The following is a 19819-nucleotide window of genomic DNA, read 5'->3' as shown; positions in this document are numbered from 1 at the left end:
CTCTTCCGAACATGTTCTTGAACTCATCAAAGATACCAAAAGATCCACCAGTACTCTCTGGCATGCTAAATTAAAGAAAGAGAGAAGGGGGAAAATTAAAGCCGATATACAATAATTAAAAGAACGGAATAAGCAATTTCACTGAAAGAGATCAAACACTATTGTCACATCTTGAATGGATTATAAATACTCTAATAATCCAGAAATCTGCTGAAGAAATAACAATACAATTCAATGCTAAACAACTGACAACAACAAAACCACTTTTCTTAAAGATTGGTTAGCTCAAAGTAAAATAAAGGTATTATTTAAAGAAGCATAAATTAATACAGTATTTATTAAATAAGCTGTTAGGTACCATAAAATAGTCTGCTACCTTCTCATGTTGAAAAGGTTTAATTTATGACTATAACTTTCTAAATAGAAAACTAGATGACATAAGTAAAAGTGGAAGTATTAAAAATTACGAAAACATTAAAATATGACAAATGATTAGTTTGAACACTTTATTCTATCATGGGGTTTACTATGAAATATAATTGGTAATACACAAATTCATATAACTGTCTAGAGTAAAATAAATATTTGTAGCGTATATTACAGTGATCGAAGTATACTTGCATGCATGATCTCAGCCGATCCTAACCAAAAAAAAGTCCTACAAAATAAATATTATCTCCCTTTTGGACATGACAAAATAATTCTGATATAAAACCTGAGAACAGAAGTTATGTTTCAGCAACATGTTTTGTAGAAGCAGTGAACTGATACGGTAGCATAATGGTAGACATATCCAGAAATAAACTTGCAACAAGACTATAAAATAGCATGGACTTTACCCTGTAAGTAACATCAATCAGTTAAAGGTTTTAGAGTAGGAAAATAACATGATCGATGTAAAGTGTATGTGCTCAGATTTTTTTTTCCAGTTCAAAACTAACAGGCTCCAGTTCAAAATGGGGGAAGAGAGGTATACACATACATATACATATGCCTTTGTCTACCACCAAAAAGTCGCTGAACTGAAAGTTCAGAATAACAAAAAGGAAGAAACCCATAACAGGAAAAAAGTGGGGAGGCAGTGGGTATTGGGAGCAGGTCAAGTGAGAGATTTAAAAATATTTCTTGAAGATGGAAGGAGACATAGATAAAAGAGAAAGCTGCAGCCCAGAATCTCTTTGAATTACAAAGGGGCTCAGAGGAATGAAGAGCGGATCTGTCCCAAATCTGAGGAGGAAGTAAGAACGGGGCTTTAAGCACAGGGATTAATAAAAGGTCTGTCTGCGACATCCACCTCTCTCCTTGATTCCGAGTAAACAGCACGGATAAGTCACCATTTACCTTTATGCCCCAAACGTGTAAACTCTTCTCAAAAGAAAATGAATGGCTTCTGCCAAGAAAAAGCTGAGATGTATGGTGGGATGTTAGCATCAGGGCTACCAGGTATAACTGTAAAAGTCTGCAGACTGGCCGAGTTGCCTAACCAAGGGGAAAAATAGGAACTGAAGAGTATACAGAGTACACAGAGAACTCCTAATACTCAACAACAAAAAAAGAAACACCCTGATTCTGAAAAAGGGTGAAGGATTTGAATAGACATGTCTCCAAGGAAGATATACAGATGGCTAACAAGTACATGAAAAGATGATCAACGTCACTAATCATTATGGAAATGCAAATCAAAACCACAGTGAGATACCACAGTGAGGAAAACATCAGGCAAATTCAGCAGGGAGACATTCTACAGCATGATCAGTCCTCCTCAAAACTCTCCAGGTCATTAAACAGGGAAAGTCTAAGAAACTGTCACAGCCAAGAGGGCACCTAAGGAGGTATGACAACTAAATGCAATGTGAATCCTGGCTAAGATCTTTAAACAGAAGAACATTAGGTACACACTAAGGCAATCTGAATAAACTACGGACATTAGTTAATAATGATAGAACAATATAGGTTCATTAATTACAGCAAATATACTAAGGTTAATCTGGGTACTCTCTGTACCACCTGCTCAATCTCTCTGTAAAGGTAAAGCTGTTGTAAAAAATAAAGCTTACTAATAAAAAAATTAAAAAGCAATCTACATTAAATCAAAATAAAATTAAAAAATGATTTTTAAAAACCTGAAGTACTGATGTATGCTACAACATGGATGAAAATATTATGCTAAGCGAAAGAAACCAGTCACAAAAAAACACATATTCCATTTACATGAGATATCTAGAATAGGTAAATCTGTAAGACAGGAAATAGATTAGTGACTGCCAGGGGCTGGGGCACGTGCGTGGGGGAGGGTGAAGGGGAAAGAGGGAGTGACTGCTACAGGGTATGGGGTTTCTCTTGGGGCGATGAAAATGTTTTAACGTGGACAACTCTGAACCTACTAAAAAACACTAAACTGTATACTTCAAATGGGTGAATGGTATAGTATATTAATATATCTCAATTATATCACAAAGATATCTCATGTATACAAGTTACAGCTCAGTAAAGCTGTTAGAAAAGATAATGGAATAGAATTTCTCAGAGCTAAGCTGGAAATAAGTCTTCAGATCAAAAAAGTCCACTAAGTGCCCAACACAATAAATAAAAATATACCCATACACTAAGTAGATGGGGAAGAAGGGAAGGCTTTTCCTTACCGTGTAATCCCAATTAATAAATGAAGATGGAATGATGGAAACAGAAAATTACTATTTGGCAAACCACCATACTAACTGTTTCAGTCAAGAATCATCAATGGATGCTAAAATGAGTGGGTTAAAGTATGATGAAAAAAAGGATATTTACATAGCCTTAAGTTATCTCCCCATAAGAAACTTACTAATTATAAAGAGAAAATACTAACAATGGAAACACCTGGCAAAAGACCACCTTAACCAAGTGATCAGTCAACATCACCAGTAATAAGATACAGATATCATGAACCCCTAGATATGATGCACTGTGAAAAGGCATAGCATCACTTGTGAGATACGCATGCCCCAAATGCATAACTTGAATTTGATCATGAGAAAATATGCAACAAACCCAAATTAACATTTTGTGTATGTCAGCCTTAATTCTCCAATTACAATTTAGGTTTCTCCAACTAAAATCTAGGTTTCTATCTAGTGTATATAATATAATCATATTACGTATTCATTATGAATTTGTCAAATGTCTGTGAAAGTACAGAGTAGAGAGTGGGCACTCAAGCAATACCTGATAAAAGCAGCAATACAGGGCTTCCCTGGTGGCACAGTGGTTGAGAATCTGCCTGCCAATGCAGGCGACACGGGTTCGAGCCCTGGTCTGGGAGGATCCCACATGCCGCGGAGCAACTAGGCCCGTGAGCCACAACTACTGAGCCTTGCGCGTCTGGAGCCTGTGCTCCGCAACAAGAGAGGCCGCGATAGTGAGAGGCCCGCGCACCGCGACGAAGAGTGGCCCCCGCCTGCCACAACTAGAGAAAGCCCTCGCACAGAAACGAAGACCCAATACAGCAAAAATAAATAAATAAAATTAATAAAAACGTCTACCCCCAACATCTTCTTTAAAAAAAAAAAAAAAAAAGCAGCAATACAGTGTTTGACTGGGCTACAGTCCTCGCAATACCACTTCTACGTATATGACCCTGAACAACTAATTTGGTCCCTTGGAATTCAGATTTTCCTCTCTATAAACTCAAGATACTTATACTATGTCTACCGCATTGGATGGTTCTGAGAAACAAAAGAGATGATGCATATAAAGCTACTTTTGAAACCACACAGCACTATGCCAATGGAAGCCATTATTGTCAACTCTTCATTTCACATAGCAACAAAATTATTTCAAAGCTATTGTTTAAAACAGTTTCAACGCACCTTGAAAATCAGAATCAGTCTGTGTTAAAATACTCAAGAACCCTCCTAAAAGATTTTTCACAGTTCCCTGAAGATTAAAAAACAAAACATAAGAAATTAAATTTCTTATCTCATGAAAGCATGAAGCAACTGCAATATCATAATAAATTACTTGATAGTCTACTGTATACACATTTCTAGGTATTTTAAAATAAGTGGAGGGAATGCTATGTGTAGGATTACATATAATTTTCATTTTGTTTTTTATGCTGTTTTGTTTTCTGAGTTTTCAAAACAATGACCATATATTAAAATTAAATGCAATTTTTCAAATATTATCCACTCTCAGAAACATACTAGGATTCTTATTAGTTAGCCAATGACAACATTAATTTTTATGCTACTTTGGAGAACTATGGAAATAGAAGATTTTTAGAATATCACCTGTACTAAGAACATACATTAAGGTATTATAAAAGGTAAGTAATCATCTCAATTTTCAGACAAGTTGGGTTATATATAAACAAAGAGATGAGTAATTGGGGCATGCGTGTGGTAAATATTGATCAAATTTAACTAAATACATGTTTTACCTGTTGCCTGAGTAGAAAAATATTCTTTTCTTTCCGCCTGATGATTTTCAAAAAACTCTCAAATACATGGGAAAGCACATCAAGTTTGGCTTTACCAGCAGAAAGCAAATTTAATTCCAGCGTACAAATCTCAGGATAAATTATTTCCCCTTGAGTGAGGTTTTCAAGTAAGTCATTTGGACTGCTTGATGCACTGAAACTTTCTACTTCAGGCTTTAAGTCTACCCCTAAAAGGGGGAAAAGAAAAGATTATTTTTATTCCCTAAACATTGAAAAAATATTTCAAATCTCGTTCATCATTTAGGAGATCTAGTGGCAAAAGCGCTATTTATAAGATGCTCACAAAACCTTTTCCTACTGCTTGACTTTTGATTACAATAAGTATCCCGAAAAATCAAATCATATGGATATTTTGAAGATAGATGAGTAGCCTTAAAAGTAATTTTGATCTTCACTAGAACCACGAATATTATCAACTGTAATTTTTACAGACCTGTGACACGGGTTTCACACACTCCTTTGACACAACTGGAACAAAATGCTATCCCAAAATTTCTGATGCCAAAATACCTAAATCACAGGGTAGTTCATTTGTTTGCCCATATCTCTGTGAAAACAGTAGGTCTGGCTATTGGTTGGATGAATTTTATACTTTGTCTTCTTCATAAGTGAGAAACAGACAGACTTTCAATGAATTTCAATTTCAAGTAATTTCAATGAATATTACATTTTGGAAATTTTAACTGTTATGCTCTTTAAAGAAACTGCTGTACTCTTTTAAAGAGTTCATATAGGTAAGAAATGTATAAATTTCTACCTAGACCAAAATTCTTTAAATTAAGATCTATTTAGCAAACTTACAAAAAGGAGGAAATCTATCATTATAAAATCATGTCTGTACTCTGATAAAACTAACACTGTTGGGACTTCCCTGGCAGTCCAGCGGTTAAGATGTCGTGCTTCCACTGCAGGAAGCGCAGGTCAGATCCCTGGGCAGGGAACTAAGATCGCGCATGCCACACAGTGCAGCCAAACAAACAAAACAAAACCAAAAACTAACACTATTAAACCAATATTTTTTCAAAAGCACCTGCTCAGGAGGTGGGGGGGGAGGGAGAAGTGGAAGAAGGTGGTTAAAAGGTACAAACTTCCAGTTGTAAGATAAATAAGTACTAGGGATATAATGTACAACATGATGACTATAGTCACCATTGCTGTATGATACACAGGAAAGTTAAGAGAGTAGATTCTAAGAATTCTCATCACAAGGAGAAATGTTTATTTCTTTTCTTTTTATTGTATCTATATGAGATGATGAATGCTAACTAAACCTACTGTGGTAATCATTTCACAGTATATGTCAATCCAACCACCTTAAACTTATACAGTGATGTGTGTCAATTATTTTTCAATAAAACTGGAAAAAACATATTAAAGTAGTTTGTTTAATGAATCAAGTAAGCTACATGAATACATATGTGTGTGGCTTTCAATTCGTGGCTGTTCCTTTGTTCTTTTCACTCTCTTCATGGTTAAAAAACCAAAAGACAAAGAAACAAAAAATACTTGCTATGGGCCCATCAAGCCCTTTCAGTAGGGCATCAGTGATTATTCCCATTCACTCAGTGGGAAAGAGAAAATAGACTTTGAGGAAGATAAACCACTGCAAACTTAGTGAAGACTAACAGTACTGGCAGAGTCACAAGATCAGCAGATGAAAAGACGGAGCCTCCCCAGAAATCTCCTGGCTCTGACCAATCCATATTTTCCATTCTACCCAAGTTTTAGGCCTGGAAACAAAGGATCATATGCAATGTCGTGCCATCCTAAACAAGTTGGGCTGTGGTGAACTAAGAAGAAATCTACGCTGCAGCATCCTTGGAGGCCACAAAGAGATGTCTGCATTCCTTATATTATTTAATCTTTATAACAAACTGCCTGCAGTGCTCTTCCTGTCAATGTTTGCTGCATAGATCTTTTGTATTTAGGCCTCAACGTAAACACATCTTCCGAGAGGCCTTCTCCGACCACCCAATCACTATCACATCACCCTGTTTTATTTCTTCATATTGCTTATTTCTGATACTTATTGTTTGTCTTTTCCACTAGAATATATATGAAAGCAGGGACTTCGTCTACCCTGTATTCTTAGGCACTCAGTCAATGTTTGTGATGACAAAATATATCTCATTGTTTTAAACTGCTTACAAGAATGCCAGAATTTGTTGTCAAGATCAAATGAAATGATGATGCAATGCACTTTTTAAATGTAAGGCAATACAAAATTCTAAAGTGATATTTTTATGAACCATTTGCTCATTAATAATCTGACTTCAAATCCAATCACAAGTACTTCAGGGATATCTTACCATCATCCCAGGTTTCACTATCCTCAGGATTGCTTTCAGTATCTGCTTCATAACCTTCTTCTTCCACCAAAAGTTTAATACTGCAACACTGCGAATCCTCAGCTTCTTCTGAAAAGTCACCAGGCTGGGATGACAATTCTTCTTCAGACTGATGACTCTATAAGATCAGTGTAATTAAAAGGCAAAAGCTGTAGTGTTTGTTCATTTTTCATAAATAAGGTATTTACTACTCAAAAGTCATTTTAAGGACAGCTTCGGTATTTTAGGGAAAAAAGTCTTAGGAATCAATATTAACCATTACACATTATGAAATTCGCGCAGAATAATTTTCTTGATTAACACCTCAAAAAACAGCTGTCCTAAAAGATTAAGCTATAGGTCATTTCAGTTTTACTGAAAAATAAGTCTAAGAAATTTCATTCTAGTTATATGATAAGAAATGACTAAAAATCACAACGAGGTAGAATTAAGTTGTACTTCTTACAACTTCACGTGAATAAATATGCATTATTTTTACATATTTGTTCATGGAAAAGATTTTTTCATAGGATTTTTATAAATAAAGTGTTTCATAAATTAGATAACCAGAGAAGAGATGAAAATTTTTCAAGGAAATTAATTTTAAGATTTCAGAATGCAGTTGTCTATATACAAGCATCTCAGAAATCAAGAGTTCCAGCATTAACTCCCTGTGCAATATCTTGTGGCATGAAATTTTCCTTCTCTTATAAAAATGCTACTAATATCTTCACTTTAGAAAACACACTTGAAGAAGCTCAGAGTATTTTAACATTGCAACAGTAATAAAAGGTAGAGTAAACTTTTTTTTTAATAAGTAGGTAGGTATTTTAACCCACCTAGGTATTTTGACATTTTAGGTAGGTATTTTAAGATCTTCCAGTTAACCAACTGATTCAGTAATATGATGAAGGCATGAGTAGTTATTCCAGTAAGTTTTTAAGTTATGACAAACAGTAACATAAAATATTATGGCAGAAGATTATAAAATGCCAATGTATGTCCAGACCAAGGAATTTAAAAAGAAGTTACATAAGGATAAAGGAGAGGTGACAATTAACTAAAGGTAAAGAAACATGAAAGGAGAGGGAAATTAACTAAATATGTATCCGAGTTTCAGGAAAAAAATTAAAATAGTTCTTTTAGAAAACAATGTTAACAGAACAACTAAAAAACTATGACTGCTATTTTCTATGCAAGTACTAGTCATTTTTAATGCTGAGTGATTTAAAATTAAAGTGAGAAGAGAGTTCTGGAAATATTAGCTGCACCAATATAGGATCAAATAAGACAGCTGAGTCACTGCCATCCCTGAATTGCTATTTAATAAACTATCAGTTTATACGTAAGACTTATCAAATAATACCTTTCCATCTAACTAGAAGTAATTCTCAGAAAATCTCCAGATTAGATGAAGAAAAGCATGTCATACTGCTCTCCTCTGTTTTTTATGAGATACGGCACTGACTAAATACAATCCACCCCACACGACAGCGACACGGCCCATCGAACTCACATGGCCAAATCCTGGCCCATGTGTCTTAACCACATTCGTTGGTGTCTTACTCCCATCCCACACACTTCTGCCTCTGCCAGTCACACCCAAACAACACAACTGTCAGTTATTCATACCTTCTCAGTCACAGCATCATCGTGTTCAAAATCTGCTGAATGATTCCCCAGTGCAACTCGAAGCAGGGCATCAAATAAAGGCTTTGCTAATTCTGTTTCAATCACCTTTGACTTGGAAAGATGGCTCCTCATTTCAAGCAGTATATTTTCCACAGACAAGTTCTAAGGTAAAAAAAAAAAAAAAAAAAAGACTAAGAATATTAACATGCTCTAAGAAAAAATTAAACAGTGACAAACCAAATGATAAATTAAGTTACTTCAGTAAACGCTAGTCCATTTATTTGCAGTTGATATGAAATTAAAATGACTATAAATACCTAGCACTTATACAAACATCCTACTGTTACAATTAATAACAACATTTTAATTTATCAAATGCTTTACTCATCTTATTTGGTTTTGAATTTCAGTGTACCATAAATTAATTGTATCATGCAAAAAATGTTTAGTTAAAACTTCAGGGGTTTGATTAACCATCTCCAGACTTTACAAATTCCTTCTTCTTGGAGATTCATTAAGACTCTAAGAAGCACTTATGTTCTAATCCTTTTCTCTTCCTCCCTTCTTTACTCCTTCCCATCTGTCCTTAAGGGGAACTCTCACTGCTTGCCTACCTTCCTCTACTAGGGGATGAGGCCATAAGGATGGATAGGAAACTGACTTCTTCCCTAAGGAATTATCTCCGTCCAATGTGAGACACAGATACATACAGACAAGGTATAATGGTGACCATACGAGAGCTATAAATAAAGTTCTCTGAGTACAGAAAAGAGAGGATGTGCCTGAGAGACCTGTCAAAGTGTCCAGAGGAAGGACTGTATGAGATGAACAATGAAGAACAAGTTGGAGACAGCAGGCATAGAAGCAGAGAGAAAATACGCCAGACAGAAGAACAGGTACAAAAGTACAGAAGTGATGACAAAGAATGGCATCTCGAGAAGCTGTCAGCTCAGTATGGCTGATTGCAGCATGGTGAAGGACAGCAGGAAATTAGGCTAAACAAGGAAGTGAAAGCAAGACTGTGATGGGCTCTGCGTGCTATACTAAGGAGTGTCTATTTTAATTGTGAGCAATGTGGAGGCATCAAGATGTTTTAGACAGGAGGCATTATGGAGGCTGGGACTGCAGTCAGGAGAGCCTGCTGGCTGACAGAACGGTTAGGGGTGAGTTAGTAAGGAAAGAAGGGATCTGCCATGTTCGAAGTGTCCTTAGAAGCAAGGCCCGAAACTGAGGACTCCTTTTTCTCTGAGACATGCTCTCAGGAGAAATTTGCAAAGGTGTGAGGGAGGCAGAATATGTTGGGGGAAGAAGCCAGGCAAAGACACGGTTCCAGAATAACTGTGTAGCCCCAGTCTATTTCCATGGGAAGCTCTGGAGCCTCAACTGCACCACAGAAACTGGCACACACACACCCCCACAGAGCCATTCCCATCAATCACCGGCTCTGAGCACCCTCCCCAGGTCGGCCAAGGGCACTCCTTGGGAGATGCGTGCAGATGTGAGTCCTCAGCAGCCAACATCTGCAGCAGACGGTGGACGGGGGGCGGGGGTGGGGGTGGGGATCAGCTTGGTAGGGGATCTGGGCGGGGCACCAAACAGAATCACACCAAGGCTGAAGAGTCTGAACTTTGAAATACAATACTCATTATTACTCATCTGACATTCAGTGAGTAACTAATGCCTTTCAGTTGGTAAATTTGTCACATGTGGGTTCTGAATTCCAAACTAAAACATAAGCTTCTTGAGGGCAAGAACAGGCTCAAGTACTCCTCTGTGCCGGCGACAGTACCTGGTACTGTGCTAAGCATGCAGGGGCATCTCAAAACTTAGAATCTTTGGAAAAACAAAATGACAATAGTATTACATTAGAACTTTAAACAAACAAACAAATAAATAAATATATGTATATGTAAAACACAATAGCTAGATGAAGGACAAGTTACTACCTGATTAGGCAACTCCAATTCCATCTTTTGCTGACAAGCTCTGGTGCCATGAAGACAAATAGCCAAAAGGGCTTCCAAAAGTCGTATGCCCTGAAGTGAGGTCTCGCTTTCTCGATTCGTAAATACTTTTGCTTCCTCAGGAGCAGCTTCCACGGCTGGAATATGTTCCACATTCATGGAAGAAATAGGCTGTGACTCCAATTTACCTAAACTGTCAGCACTCTTTTTCAGACTACCCAGTTCTGAAGGTGTGGGGTCACTTTTCACAGTCAACGATAATAAATCTTCCTTCACAGTGACCTCAGATTGAGAAGGTCTGTGTAAATCTTGGTTTTCATCTACATTTATATCTCCCTCCTTTCTCCCGTGCTCCTCTTCAGGACTTCTGAATAGTTCCTGTATTATCATAAATATTAATTTATGGCATACTCGGAAACCACCAAGCCTATAAAACTGTTTCTGGAAAACTGGACTCAACATGTAGATCCAATGACACATTGACCAAATGTCTGCTGCTTGGTGCATGTGTTTGGGAGAGGGCAGGACGAGGCTCTCGAGAGAGAAACATGGCAGCATGTGTTGCAAAGGCTCGCTCGCTGTACTGTCGTAGCCAGAAGTATCTTCTGAATCATTGGCTGACTCTCTATCAGATTCTGCTTCTTTACTTACGCACAAGAACGCCACACAGAGGAAGAGGTTTATCGTGTTGATATAAACATCCTGGGTGACAGACTTCCGTTTCTTTGGATAAGCATCTTTGAGGCGGGCATAAAATTTGCTTAGACTCTGAGAATCTGAATAAGCTTGCTGGTTGTACAAAGTACTGACATTTAAAGATGACAGCTCCTTCTGTTCAAGGTCTGTCCCATCAATACCTGGAACTGAAGAATCTTTCTGTTGTTGCCCTAGGCTGATTATCAGAGTTTCAAATGCTTTTAGCGAGTGATTTCGAATACCATCTAAGTAATTTAATTCAATTATTTGGTTCACTCCATTACAACTTAAAAACAAATCTCTTATTACCCTGTGAGAGAAAAAAAAAAATACAAGAGCTTTTACATATAGCAACATCATTTATAAGTAGGTACATATACTACTTGAATATGTCACTGCTAAACACTACCTATTTCAACTCATCAATTATCTGGCTGAAGTCCTCAGATATGACCAGGATCTTAAGTGGCTTTCTAGTTACTTTTACATCCTTCTTCAAACACTCCAGCAGCATTTGAAAAGAACAGATTACAACGCATCTCAAGTTAAACGAAGCAACACATCTCAAGTTAAGTTAAACAAAGCATATTTTTCTCCAAATGGCAAATTTCTCTATAAACTCTCAGTGCCACAGCCACCATCACATTTGAGATGGACACTCCGGAAGCCCGGAGGCATTTGTGTGTCCATTTGTTTGTCTGCCTGATGTCTCACGCAGGACTTTTGTTTGTTTTAAATCTGTATGTCACACAGGGAAAGAAGCAAACTGCAGATCTGAAGTTTTTCAGCTCTGTCTCAGGTAAGACTCACGGATCTGGATCACTGGCCACAAATATGCCAAGGAGTTAAAAACTTTCAAAGCAAAGTCAGTTCTATTTAAACAATATCAGAATGTCAGGAATTTTTTTAAAAAATGGTTGTAAAGATAATGAATGATCACAGATGGGTTGTATTTTATTACGTTTTTTAAATGGTATATGCATTCATTTGAAAGGCCAAACTACCCATCAGAAGCAAGCTTTATTTATAAAACTATTTTTTAAGTATCAGAGTTGATAATCACAAAATCTGCAAAACTCATTGATGGGATTCTAAGTAATTTTAATATTCTCCTTTTTGCTTAACTGTATTTTCCACATATATTGCTTAGACAATAAATGTAGATATGGTATTTAAAAAATAATAATTCCCTTAATTTCACTACCTCCATAAATAATTATCATTTTATGTATGTGCATATTTTACCTAGTTGTAAATAAGTGGCTGATATTTTTATTTTTTTATTTTATTGATAAAATATTATAAGCATTTTTTCATGTCCCAACAGAATCCTTTTAAACATTATTTTTTAATGGCTAATAATAGTACATCAACAAAATATAAAATAATTCATTTAACCTTGCCCCTGCTGTTGGATATTTGTGTTGCGTCCATTTTTTTCTCAGAAATATATTTAAAGCTTTACTTTTTCTTTTTCAGAGAAATTTAAATCAATGGCTCGATCCTCTTCTCTATGACCACTCCAGTAAAAACAAACAAATGAACAAATACATAAATGTTAAAAAAAAAAATCTGACATGGGATGGGAATTTTTTGGTAGTTGTTAAACTAAAAATTAAATCCTAGGGAAAAATAAATAATAAAGATATTCAAAAGCATACAATGAGAAAAAAATATCTACACACACACACACACACACACACACACACACACACACACACGAACCTTGATTTAAGCAGGGTAGGCAGAGTTTTTAAATAAATCTGAACCACTTCCTGGGGCAAACACTGGTCATGATGGCTACATACATGAGTCTGAGCTGAAGTAATGTCGAGCTGTTGACAATGATGTGCTAATTCAACTCCTCTTTGGAGCACAGGATTAAATATGTAGTTATACAATTTCCACTGAACAACTATATTGCCTTTCTGGATTAAACTGGAAATGTGACTTGCAATCTGCACACTACATAATCTGTCTTCTTCAAAAACAAAATTCTGATAAGCCTCTAAGGCATCCCATTTCCACAACAAGTCTTCAGATCCACTGCTGGGCAGGATCCCTTGAAATCTGTAAGAAGGACTGGATAAACCTGAGGAAGGTTCAGCATCGCATGCGTTTCCCTGCAGGGTCTCTTCTAATTTGGCTAGTTGATCTGAGTCAACGGTACAAATATTGCAAGCTGCTTTCTTAGTTTTTTGTGGTATCTCGGCTCCTCCTAACTGATCCAAAATAAGTTTGTTAAGAATATTTAATATATGCTGCCGACAGTTTTTCAGGGCTGGCGATTTAAAAGCATAGAGCAAAGGGATGATCACAGATTTTGGATCCATACAACAGCATATGCCGATGTTCTGAACGCCCGAGAGAATCTGGACGCATGTGCTGCTCAAGGAAGCCTGCTGCAGTAAGCGTAAACACTGGTGAGCACACACTGCAATGCAACAGCACCGCTCGGGGTAATACACGTCTCCATCTGCCGTCTCTTCAAACGGGTTTTTGGAAACTTGGTTTTTAAAAGCCGAAACCAGCAGACCTGAGAGATCTCTGTGGTGATGCATGAGGTGGGAATATTCACACCGTCTGTGCCTTTTTCTTGTACACATTGAATGATGAAGTTGCTCTGATTTCACTTTTTTGACAGTGCTCATTATTTTCATCACACTATTGATGAGGGCTTTCAAATGTTCTGAGGCCTCAGGAGGAACCCCATCTCTTACAACCAGCCACTCCATTTGAAGAACTGCTGTTTCAAGTAAATGAAATCCATGATGCTGAATGAATTCTTGAACCAGATCCATGGCTTGACTGAAGAAGAAAGGATTTGAAGCTGCACTCTGAAGACAACAGATCAGGATCTGTAAAACTCCCTCTAGGAGCTCAGGTAAAAGAAGCGCTCTATGGCGATACTTGGAAAACACAAAATCCTCCTGAACCTCTTGTAGTGTTTTCTTTTGCCTTGGTGCAAAAGGGTCGGGCTGCTTTTCTAGGCAAGTTCTAATTTTTAAAGCTGCTCTAAGCAATTCTGTTAAATTTTTTCTAAGACTTCCTGGCATCATCTCTGCCATACTAATATCTACTGACATAAGATGCAACACTGTTCGAAAAAGCATCCGCTGAATCAAAGCCACCGGTTCTTCAGTCCAACCTGCAGAAACCATCCGACTCTCCAAATTGTCGCTGAGATTACAGCAGTCCCCAAAACCCGCTAGGAACTCAGTCAGCGTGGGCACTACACTGGCAGCTAGAGCAGAATTATGATTCAAGGTAATGTCAAACTTACAAACTTTCTCTAATAAAGATAACAGAACATGACATAAGTCAAATGGAGAATTGTTCATGTGACTGATGATAGACAAGGCCGCTGGCTCACTTAAAATGTCAGTGTTTGACTCCTGTCTTGGAATCTTCTCTCTGGAATTTTCCAAAGCCATGGTATCAGGAGGGGTCTGTTCTTTGGTTGATAAGTGGTCAAGCTTAGCTGAAAGGTGGTCTTCTTTAGGAGACTGTGTTACAAAATGCTGCAGCAGATGGGACCTTCTATGCTTAGTCATTACTATACTTTTGTCATCTGAATTGACTTCTGAATCTGAGGTGGAGAGCTGTGTTTTTCTTGCATCTCTTACAGAATAGCGATGGGTAGTTTTACGCTGTCGTCTGCTTTCTCGAAAAACATTTACTTTTGCAGAAACCTGACCAGCTGGGGCACTTCCTTCTAAATATAATTTTTCCTGAGTAGATCTTTGAGAACTTGAGTTCTTTTCTTTGGTCAGGATTATATCAGCTGAGAACGGTAGATCAAAATCTAACAATATGAAGAAAGAAAATTTAGAATACCTTAATATGTTTTAAAACTCAGTTTACATAGGTGATTACCCTCTTACTTATCATTCACTTTAGGAGTTTATCCTCAGTATACTTTTATTATGGGGCTGATTTCCTTTAGCCTTTTGTTATGTCTCTACTCCCCTTCCTCCCCTTATCACTTCACTTCCTTATCCCGCTCATGTTAAGTACCAGGTGGCACTGGTTCAAAGGATACAAATTGATTCTGAAAACAACAAGGAGAACAGTGTTAGGAAAGTAGTACTGGTATTTAGCGCTACTATTCCTACCATTTTACAAATCTCCTCCGATAATGCCAATAATTAAGACACAGGGGTATATTATATTCTCAAAACAGTATTTAGTTTATAGCCCTGATATAACTTAGAAACTTTAATATTTTCTAAAATTACTTTAAAATCATACAGTAGATACCAAATGTTCTCCAAGACTGAGGTTAAAAGAGTTATTCATTCACAATATCTACGGCATGTGCTACGCACTGAACTAGGCACAGGTACAGGCGTTCCTGTTTCATCCTCAGTGCCTAGAACCTAGGGCTGCCGTGTGGTCACCACTCAATACCTGTCTCTTAGGGAAATGAATAAATTTTCCATACTAATTAAAAAGATAATGAAATTGGTCTTTCCCTTTGCAATAACACGTAATAAGATCTATACAAAAGATACAGTTACAATTCAGAATTAATAAATTAAAAAATCTGTAAATAAAGGACTTGTGCTTTAATTAAGGGAGATTAAAAGGAGTCTGACAAATTCCATGTATGCAAAAGATGCAGGCAATGAAGACAGCTTCCCCAAAAGGACACAAATTAGATGTCTTAAGTGATTAACAATTTGTGAATTCTATAAATTTAGAAGAAAACAAGAGCAGAATCAGTGAATCAACAAATATGTAGGATAACAATATTACAGGAACTTAGGTAACTCCCTGAGAGGGCTCCATATCAGAAATATATTAAAAATGCATATATGGCATTAAAATACAATTCAGGAGATTTTTCTTTTTTTTTTTTTTCAACCTGAGACATCCTTAAGCATCTCACAATTCGCATATTCCAGAAGTAGTCAAGGGGGAAAACTGTTAATCCCTCCACTGAAACATTTAAACTAAGTTCCATATACTTAATATGATATGTATACACATATTTTTATTTTTTCTGAATCAGAGATTAAAAGTATGTAGTGACCTTAAGTGTAATAATTCTACCTGAAACAAAATATTACTTCAAATTTATCCTTTAAAAGCAACACTAGAAAAACTAAACTGCAAAAGTCATTGACGGAGTACTGGTAATGGAAAGCAGCCTTTAAAATAAGCAAAGAATCTTACATTTCTTTCTTCAAACTTTTCACTCTCCATTTCTCAAATGTTAGGCTACATATCCAGATTTACTCCTTTTGCTAAGTATTCTGCTTCTTCATCTATTTTCTAATCATCATTACATTCAAGGAATCCCCTAAGAAGGACCATGGTTTCTGTATTATTAGAAGAAATAAAAATCTATTTGCCTAAAGAATTTTTCATATTAAGTATCATACTAATATATACCATTCTGATTTTGAGCCGTATCAACTGTTACAGCAGAAGTAACTTTTCAATGGAACTTTTTTCCCCAGTGGAATTGTGATAACACAGGTGATATGATAAAGAAACACACCTGTTGCCTTTTCTAGTTGAACAGGTATCTTCCATACCAGTGGAAGGAGTGACAGAAGAAGGGTAAGGAGTTCTTCTCTACATGTCAATGCCTGTATTAGAAATAAAAGAATCCTTCATGTTCCAAGGTCATGAAACACATTAATTCCTAATATTCTGTCTTAAATTGAACCAAAAAATCCTTCTTCTTGAGAAGAAGAATCAAGTTAACCTATTTTAAATCCAATTAAAGCTGCGATACTTTGCAGCTTATAAACCCTGCCAATGACAAAAGAATGTAAGAGTATTTGACGGTATTTAGCACATTCTTGCTGATTTTTCCAAAACTAGCTGTTATCACCACCATGCACATTGTAAGAATTCCTTACCTATGAAAAAACAAATTTGCTAGGTGCAAACGAAAAGTTAAGCCCTATTAATTAGCAAGCCAATAACATAAGTTACTAGAAAAGAAAGTCTTCATGCAGTTAAATTTAAAACTCAGAGAACACAATTTTAAAAGGAGAAACTGACATTATTAATAAAATAATATATCTAAAGAGAGAAAGACGTATTAGTGAAGGTCATCCAATAAATATTTATTGATTGCACACTAGGTCCACAGCATTTACTGTCTTACCCTTTCTGGAGGATATGGTCCAAGCCCTGTGGAAGGTCCCCTCATTTGGTCCATAGAATACATATACACAAAACAGTTAAAGGACAGAAGGCATGTAGTATGTGTACATACCCAGGTGTGGTACAGGCATTCAGTTTAGGAGTTAAGAAAAAGGAGCAATCATTACCAGTTAGAGGTGTGGAGGCGCTAGACCTGGAAACGTTGGGACACGGGTGATCAAGGAATTAATGACAAATCAGGTTTAAATTCCTCACATCAATCAGCAGGGAGGGGGTCAGGGTGATACAATCAGATTTGCCACTATACAGAGGATGGAACTGGCAGGGAGGGGAAGGGATTGATCAGTGTCAGAGACAGGGAAACAATACAAATGAGAGATAATAATGATCTGAAGCCCTTGGATAGTAAAATTGAAAAGGAGGAGACATATTTGAGAAACTATAAGGGAGAACTGAAATGACTTGCAGTTGACTACCTGTGGGGTATAATATTGGGAGAAAAAAAAAAAAAGGTCAAAAAGAACTTGAAGGTTTCTGGTTTAGGCCACTAGGCAACTGATAATAGTCACCAAGGCAGGAAATTTAGCAGTGGTGTCAGGTTGGGGTAAAGATAATGGATTCACTTTTTAGACATACTGAGTTTGAGATGTCTGTAAGATATCCAAATGGAGAGAGCTTTTTAGTAAACAGTGGGATATACAGATTTGGAGCTTAAGAAAAAGATGTGAAGTAAATAAAAAGACTGGGGAGTCATCAGGGCAGAGGTTAAGGACATGGGTGAGATTTCCTAGGGAGAGTATGCAGGAGGACAAGAGAATTCTACCCAGAATGGAGCTCTGGAGAACAACATTGAAAGAACTGTGGATGGTGGACCTGAAGAGCAGCCTGCAAAGGAGACTGAGACATAGCTTCTTCCCCCAAAGAGAAGCAGAACAAGAAATATCAAGGGAAGAGAGCAGTTCAGGAAAGAAAGGTCAACCAGGTCAAGAGTTGCTGTTCTTTAATTGTGTAAGATGATGGCAGGAAAGTATTTAGCAAGTAGAGGGTCACTGGGGACCTTAACACACACAGTTTTAATGGAGTGATGAGGGTGCAGGTCAGATTACGATAGGCTGAAGAGTCGAAGGGAATGAGAAAGCAGAGACATAGATTCAGACTATCACTTTCTAGCGTCCTGGTTATGAAAAGCCTCAAAATTCTGCAAAAGTAAAATTTAAACTCCTTCTCAGGCTTGGAAGACCTTTCATGACACGATTCCTACTGACTTGTCCAGTTGTAGCTGCCACCACCACATCTGACCCTTCCTCACATGTCCAGCTATTAAGGGTTTCCTGAACACCACTGGCCTTTGCAAACGTCTTCCTCACATACACTGCTCTTGCAATTCTCTCACCATCCTCCCATCTGCCAAATGCCAACTCATTCCTCAGGTCCTAATTCCTCTATGGGGAGACTTCTCTAATCCCCCCTAGGTCAAGTTGGGTCAAGTTTCATGCCTCTAATTTAGTACAGCAACCAACTTGCTGAACGGCTAATGTCTGAATGCCCGTTTTCCTCCTTCATTCACTCAACAAATACTTATTGAGCCCCTACTATGTGCCAGACGCTTTGGATGTAGTGGTGAACAAGGAAGACAATACTCACATCCTTACAAAGCTGACACTCTAGCAAGGGAGACAGAAAATAATGGGCACAGATAAGAAAATTTCAGACAGAATGCTGCGCGACGGAGAAAATTAAACAGGAGAGGGATGACAGAGTGATGGAAAGGGGAACATTTAAACTGGCTAGTCAGGATGGGCCACTTGAGCAGCTACTTAACTGATGAGAAGGAAGAATCCATGCAAAGACAGGGAAGCAAAGGGCTCACAGGAAGTATATAAAGGGTTGGGAATGGATTTGACTTTTCCATAGAATAGCAGGCAGTCCAGTGTGTCTGAAGCATAGCATGGGGGAGGGCACTAGGAGATAAGCCTGGAACGTCAGCGAGGTGGACAGTGCCAGATCCAATGTGGCCTTGGGGGTCATGTGAAGGAGTTTGGATTTATCTCTAAATACGATGGGAAACTTTTCCAAACATACTTCCCAGGCCTCTCCCAGAGCATGAACTCCAGGGCTCAGGCTCTAGTCCTTAGCAATCACCTCCCTTTTCTGCCACTCGATGCCTAGTACGTAGTCAGATATCCATAAACATTACCTGCATGAATGACTTTGAATTCTGGATGTGAAGTAAAAATTATATCAAAGGGCTCCATTTTTATGTGCTTTACTTCAGAATTAATAAGACTAAAGATGTCTATATAACATTCACACGTATAGCTTGTACTCTGTATGTATCTCAACATTTTTTAAGATGCCAGCAAAAGACGCATAGTCTTTAAAAAAAAATGTAAACCAATTTTCGGTAGGTCATCCCTGCAGAGTCCTCCTAAGCTGAGTCTTTATCTTTAGCAGATGAACTAATAACTTCCTAACAGAGCTTGGTGAAACCTCAAGGGTGTGTGAAGAAGTGCTATAGACACACTGTCCTTATAATTCAGCCCTTGCTTCCCCACAGTACACTGGCAAGTCACCACTGCCGTGTGATCTGGCATTCC

General features: G+C 37.4%; 1 protein-coding gene across 2 annotated transcripts in view; it reads right to left on the bottom strand.

The window, feature by feature from the left end:
* LYST (lysosomal trafficking regulator) overlaps window positions 1-19819 on the bottom strand; it is a 160712-nt gene that overhangs the window by 126876 nt on the left and 14017 nt on the right. For both annotated transcript variants that reach the window (XM_007452943.1, XM_007452944.1), the window contains exons 3-10: window positions 16606-16696; window positions 12825-14904; window positions 10386-11409; window positions 8440-8601; window positions 6790-6946; window positions 4421-4647; window positions 3849-3915; window positions 1-65 (exon numbers count right to left, since the gene is read on the bottom strand). The exon at window positions 1-65 is cut by the window's left edge and continues 66 nt beyond it. In XM_007452943.1, the coding sequence (XP_007453005.1) occupies window positions 1-65; window positions 3849-3915; window positions 4421-4647; window positions 6790-6946; window positions 8440-8601; window positions 10386-11409; window positions 12825-14904; window positions 16606-16696 (3873 nt within the window). The remainder of the gene's footprint in view (window positions 66-3848; window positions 3916-4420; window positions 4648-6789; window positions 6947-8439; window positions 8602-10385; window positions 11410-12824; window positions 14905-16605; window positions 16697-19819) is intronic.

The sequence above is a fragment of the Lipotes vexillifer genome, unplaced genomic scaffold (genome assembly GCF_000442215.2).
Source record: "Lipotes vexillifer unplaced genomic scaffold, Lipotes_vexillifer_v1.1 scaffold1088, whole genome shotgun sequence".
NCBI lineage: Eukaryota > Metazoa > Chordata > Mammalia > Artiodactyla > Lipotidae > Lipotes > Lipotes vexillifer.
Note: the sequence above shows the minus strand (reverse complement) of the source record. Positions and strands in the feature narration are given on the sequence as shown.